Genomic DNA, 6,643 nt, shown 5'->3' on the forward strand with positions numbered 1-6,643 from the left:
AAAGCATTCTAAAAGTGCACGTAGACCATCATAAGAAAATGCAAAAATTACTCAATTTAAATGTGAAAACACCAAATCAAACCTTTTTTCTGATTTGTGAGACTCCAATCTCCATTGAGAAATGAATAATTTAATATTTACAAAAGGTTTCAAACAGCGCCTCAATAATTAAATATTAAAGATCAGCTAATAAAAAAAAATAGAAATTTTAAAGTCCTCATATTTTTGGTTCATGGGTAGAGTGACCAAAGGACACTAAGATCACATCCACAGGGAGATCTATATATTTATTAACAAATGAAGTTTTCTATTCAAAATCTCTTTAGAGAAGATATAACAGAATTAATTTTTATTATAAATCTATGAGGGTGAAAAACTAGTTTTAAAAGACAATTTTGAATCAGTGTCTGTGATGTGCACTTGAATGTTTAATAAAAATTTGTTGAGTGAATAAAGGAACTAATCAGTAAATAAACAGAAGACATACTCACGTTCACTCAGGAAAGTTGACTGTTTGATCAAATAAACTACAGAATTTTAAAACACAGAAAAAGAGAAAGTAACCATAAACTATATTTTCTCTTGTCTTTATCTTACTCTAGGAAAAGTCACATAAAGTTTAAGTCTATTTGATAATGCTAAAGCTGAATAAAACGGAGTGGGTCCCACCCTCATTCATTCTGAATGGAGTCCCAGGACTGGAAGATGTGCATATTTGGATTTCCTTCCCTTTCTGCTCCATGTATGTCGTAGCTATGGCAGGGAACTGTGGACTCCTCTACCTCATCTACTGTGAGGACTCCTTGCACAAACCTATGTATTACTTCTTGGCCATGCTTTCCCTAACCGATCTTGTCATGTGCTCTAGCACAGTCCCTAAAGCCCTCTCCATCTTCTGGTTTCATCTCAAGAAAATCGGCTTTGATGGATGCCTCATCCAGATGTTCTTCGTCCACACCTTCACAGGGATGGAGTCTGGGGTGCTCATGCTCATGGCCCTGGACCGCTACGTGGCCATCTGCTACCCTCTGCGCTACTCAACTATCCTCACAAATCCCGTCATTGCAAAGGCGGGTCTCTCCACCTTTCTCAGAGGGGTGTTGCTCATCATTCCCTTCCCTTTCCTCACCAAGCGCCTGCCCTACTGCAAAGGCAATGTAATCCCCCACACGTATTGTGACCACATGTCTGTGGCCAAGCTGTCTTGTGGAAATACCAAGGTCAACGCTATCTATGGTCTGATTGTCGCCCTCCTGATTGGGGGCTTTGACATCCTGTGCATCACCATCTCCTACACCATGATCCTGAGGGCGGTGGTCAGCCTCTCCTCCGCAGAGGCTCGGCGGAAGGCCTTCAGCACCTGCACTGCCCACATCTGTGCTATAGTTTTCTCCTACAGCCCAGCCTTCTTCTCCTTCTTTTCCCATCGCTTTGGGGACCATACAGTGCCTCCCTCTTGTCACATCATTATAGCCAATATTTATCTACTGTTGCCTCCAACTATGAATCCTGTTGTGTATGGAGTGAAAACCAAGCAGATAAGAGACTGTGTTTTAGGAATCCTTTCAGGTTCTAAGAATACCAAATCCCAAAGCATTTGAGTGGGCATCCCCAGGAAAGAAGAGAAAGATGACTTTTAGTTACCTGCTGAGGCGGGAGTTGGCAAAATCTTTCTGCAAGTTCTATTTTGGCCCCTAAAATGGGACTTATCTAGTAGTAAGTACATCTCCAAATGCATGTCCTGTCGTGAGAATCTCAGTGTCACTGCACACCCACCAATCTTCCCATGAATTTTTTATTTTTCATGTCTGTAAAAGATCAGTCTAATAACTAACCCAAGTTTTCTTGAACATAAGCAAATTAGACCATTTTTCATAAAATGGTGAATAAAATGGGAGGATATGATTTTGTTTTAAATAGTGAATTTAATAATCAGATAGTCAGTTATGACTTTCCCCTGAAAATATATACTCTCTGCTTTTAATCATTAACACATTATCTCTTTCTTTCCAAGGAACAGGTAGAAAGTATCCTATGATGAATTTTAAGTTTCTGGGAATTTTATTAGAATCTTACTTAACACTGAATAGATCTCTTTTAGCCAGACTACACACACTATTATACTACAGACTAATTTGGTGTTCATTTTCCTTTGAAAGTGCATTTAAAAGCACACAACCTGGAAGGTGAGGTAGATAAGCCTCAAGCAAATCTACAAAAACAAAATAACTTATTTTTATAAGAATGGCATGAGATTGGATCAAAATTGACTTTTTTCATCTTATCTCCAATTGTTAACCTAATAAAATGAAATCTTTCAGATAACTAAAATTCTGATAATCAAATGAGGGACTAATCATTAAGATTATTCCAAATTAATAAACAAGTCAGGGACTAAAGGAAATGGTACTTTTTATTAGTTTCTTCAGAACTTAGTCAATTATATATAAGAATTTTAGAGTAAACTGAATCTTTTCTTTTATCTCTCTTTTCAACTGAAAAAAACACACATTGTCTCTCCCCAATTCAATTAATCACACACACCAAATTGCATTGAATTATTTAATTGTTTTTCTTTACTATCTTGTAAAATCCTACAGAACAACTCTACCCCCTAAACTGCAATTATCCTCCCTGTATCATCCCATTTCTCTATTTACCTTGACCTCTAAACTTCTAAAACGAGTTTTCAGCATTCTCTCCATTTTTTCCCCTCAATTTAAAATCACTCTTTCCCTAAGTTTTCTTTCTGTCATCCCTTCCATTAACTGAAATTGCTTCTGCCCATCTCACTAAGCCTTCCACAATAACAAATAAAGTTCTTTATGGGTTCATCTAAAACTACCTCTCAGAAATAAAGAATGCAATTCTGCATTTCCAGTATCTTGAAACACCACACCCTGTACACCCTGATTCATGTTGATGTATGGTGAAAACAACCACACTATTGTAAAGCAACTAGCCTCCAATTAAAATAAATAAATTAATTTTAAAAACTACCATTTAAAAACTACAGATTCATAATATATGTTATGATTTTCTTCACTCCTTTGAAGGAAGACATAAAAATGGCCAACAGATATATAAGAAGATGCTCGTCACTAATTATCAGAAAGAGACAAATCAAAATCACAATGAGATATTTTTTCACGCTCTGTTAGGATGACAATTATAAAAATTAGCAAACATTTGTTGGTGAGGATATCAAGAAATTGGAATTCTTGTGAACTCCTCTATGAGAATACAAAAACATGCAGCCACTATGGGAAGAGTAGGGAGGTTCCTCAAAAAATTGAATATAGAATTATTGCATGGTAGAACAATCGCAGTTCTGGTTATTTACTGCCAAAGACTGACAATAGGATCTCAGTGGGATATACACACTTCCATGTTCATTACTGAATTATTCACAGTATCTAAGATGTGAAAAAAGCTAAATGTACATGGATGTATGCCTAAGTAAGGAAATATGGCTTGTATACATGAAAATAAGCGATCCTGTCCTAGACTGCATCATAGATAGACCTTAAAAAATTATGTTAAGTGAAAAAAGATAGTCAGAAGGGGAAATATGGTTCCACTACATGAAATACCTCATCCATAAAGAAAAGAATGAAATGCCATTTGCAGCAATATGGATAGACCTAGAGACTATCATGCTAAGTGATATAAGTCAGACTGAGAAAGTAAACTATCATATGATATCACTTACATGTGGAATCTAATAAAAATTGTACAAATGAACTTATTTACAAAATAAAAACAGACTCACATATCTCAAAATGAAACTTCTGGTTACCAAAGGGGAAATGTGAGGGGAAGTGATAAATTAGGAGATTGGAATGAACATATACACACTACAATGTATATAAAATGGGCTTCCCTGGTGGCTCAGATGGTAAAGTGCTTGCCTGCAATGCAGGAGACCCAGGTTCGATCCCTGGGTCGGGAAGATCCCCTGGAGAAGGAAATGGCAACCCACTCCAGTATTCTTGCCTGGAAAATTGCATGGACAGAGAAGCCTGGTGGGCTACACAGTCCATGGGGTCGCAAAGAGTCGGGCAGGACTGAGCGACTTCACTTCAATGTATAAAATAGGTAACTAACAAGGACTTACTGTATAGCACAGGGAACTCTACTCATGATTATACTCAATATTCTATAAAAATATACATGGGATAAGAATCTGAAAAAGAACTGACATGCATATATATGCAAATGAAAGTGAAAGTCGTTCAATCATATCCGATTCTTTGTGACCCCATGGACTATACAGTCCATGCAATTCTCCAAGTCAGACTGGAGTGGGTAGCCTTTCCCTTCTCCAGGGGATCCTTCCGACCCAGGCCTCCTGCATTGCAGGCAGATTCTTTACCAGCTGAGCCACAGGGGAAGCCCATATTTATACATACCTACACACATACACACACACACATGCACATACACACACACACACATACACACACACATATACACATACATACACACACACATATAGACACACACACACTAGGCACACATATATGTATACACACACATATATACACATACACAACACACATACACACACATATATACACATACACACATATACACACACACATATATACACACACACACACATATAGACACACACACACACTAGGCACACAAATATGTATACACACACATATATACACATACACACACATATATACACATACACACACATATACACACACATACACACACATATATAGACACACACACACACTAAGCACACACATATATGTATATATATACACACATACACACATACACACACATATACACACACACACACATATATACATACACACACACACACATATATATACACATACACACACACACATATATACACACACACACATATATACACACACACACACACACACACACATATACACATACACACATATACACACACATACACACATATATAGACACACACACACTAAGCACACACATATATGTATATATACACACACACACATACACACACACATATATATACACATGCACACACACACACATATATACATACACACACACATATATATATACACATACACACACACACATATATACACACACACACATATATAACTGACTCACTTTCCTGTACACTTGAAACTAGCACAACACTATAAACCAACTAGACTTCAACAAAAATTTAAATACAAACAAACAAAATCACAAACAATGTAGTTTATATACATGATGAAATATTCAGGCATAAAAGCAAACCAGTCACAGAAGGACTAATATGATTCCACTATGTTTAAAAAAAGTGTTAGTACCTCAGTTATGTCCAGCTCTTTGCAACCCCATGAACTATAGCCTGCCAGGCTCCTCTGTCCATAGAATTCTCCAGGCAAGACTACTGGAGTGAGTATTTATTGCCTTCTCCAAGGGATCTTCCCAACCCAGGGATTGAACCCAGGTCTCCTGTATTTCAGTCCATTTCTTTACAATCTGAATCACTAGGGAAGCCCTTGTTAGTTGTGTCTAACTCTTTGTGACTCCATAGATTGTAGCCCACCAGGCTCCTCTACCCATGGAGTTCTCCAGGCAGGAACAATGGAGTGGGGAGCCATTTCCTTCTCCAGGGAATCTTCCTTTCTCCAGGGGATATATCGACCCAGGATTCGAGCCCAGGTCTCCTGTGTTGTAGGCAGATTCTTTACCATCTGAGCCACCAGGGAAACCATGATTCTACTATATGAAGTACCTAATGTACTTCCCATAGAATCTGAAAGTAGAAAGGTGATTATGCTTATATATTATGATCATATGTTGATGTTCAGTCACTAAGTCATGACCGACTCTTTGAGACCCCATGGACTACAGCATGCCAGGTTTTCCTGTCCTTCACCATCTCCTGGAGTTTACTCAAATTCATGTCCATTGAAGTGATGATGCCATAAAACCATCTCATCCTCTGTCATCCCCTTCTCCTCCTGCCTTCAATCTTTCCAAGCATCAGGTGTCTTTACCTATGAGTCAGCTCTTCTCATCAGGTGATCAAAGTATTGGAGCTTCAGCTTTAGTATCAATCCTTCCAGTGAATATTCAGAATTGATTTCCTTTAGGTTTGATCTGTACAAGGGACTCTCAAGTCTTCTCCAGCACCACAGTTTGAAAGCATCAATTCTTTGGTGCTCAACTTTCTTTATGGTCCAAATCTCACACCTGTACATGACTACTGGAAAAACTATAGCTTTGACTCTATGGACCTTTGTTGGCAATGTGATATCTCTGCTTTTTTGCTTTTTAATATGCTGTTTAGGTTTGTCATGGGCTTCCCTGGTGGCTCACTTGGTAAAGAATCTGCCTGCAATGCAGAGACCCTGGTTCAATTCTTGGGTCAGGAAGATCCCCTGCAGAAGGCAATGGCAACCCACTGCAGTTTCTTGCCTGGGAAATCCCAAGGACAGAGGAGCCTGGTAGACTAAGTGGACTAGGTTTGTCATAGCTTTTCTTCCAAGGAGCAAGTGTCTTTTAATTTCATAGTTGCAATCACCATCCACAATGACTGTTATCATATAATAATATGTATATTATAATATATAAAGAACTATGTGATACTGATGAAGTAAATTATAAATATTTAAATAAAAAA

At 37.8% G+C, this 6,643-nt stretch overlaps 1 protein-coding gene across 1 annotated transcript; it reads left to right on the forward strand.

Moving 5' to 3' along the window:
• The first annotated feature begins 635 nt into the window (after positions 1-635).
• On the forward strand, positions 636-1,601 carry LOC136174829 (olfactory receptor 52N4). Its single transcript, XM_065945075.1, has one exon. It carries the CDS (start codon positions 636-638, stop codon positions 1,599-1,601), a length of 966 nt encoding a protein of 321 aa, XP_065801147.1.
• Positions 1,602-6,643: the final 5,042 nt, after the last annotated feature.

The sequence above is a fragment of the Muntiacus reevesi genome, chromosome 9 (genome assembly GCF_963930625.1).
Source record: "Muntiacus reevesi chromosome 9, mMunRee1.1, whole genome shotgun sequence".
Lineage (NCBI taxonomy): Eukaryota > Metazoa > Chordata > Mammalia > Artiodactyla > Cervidae > Muntiacus > Muntiacus reevesi.

Bases quoted from the DNA above. Each gene is read 5' to 3' on its own strand.
- LOC136174829 (XM_065945075.1), top strand. From the start codon at position 636: ATGCTAAAGCTGAATAAAACGGAGTGGGTCCCACCCTCATTCATTCTG.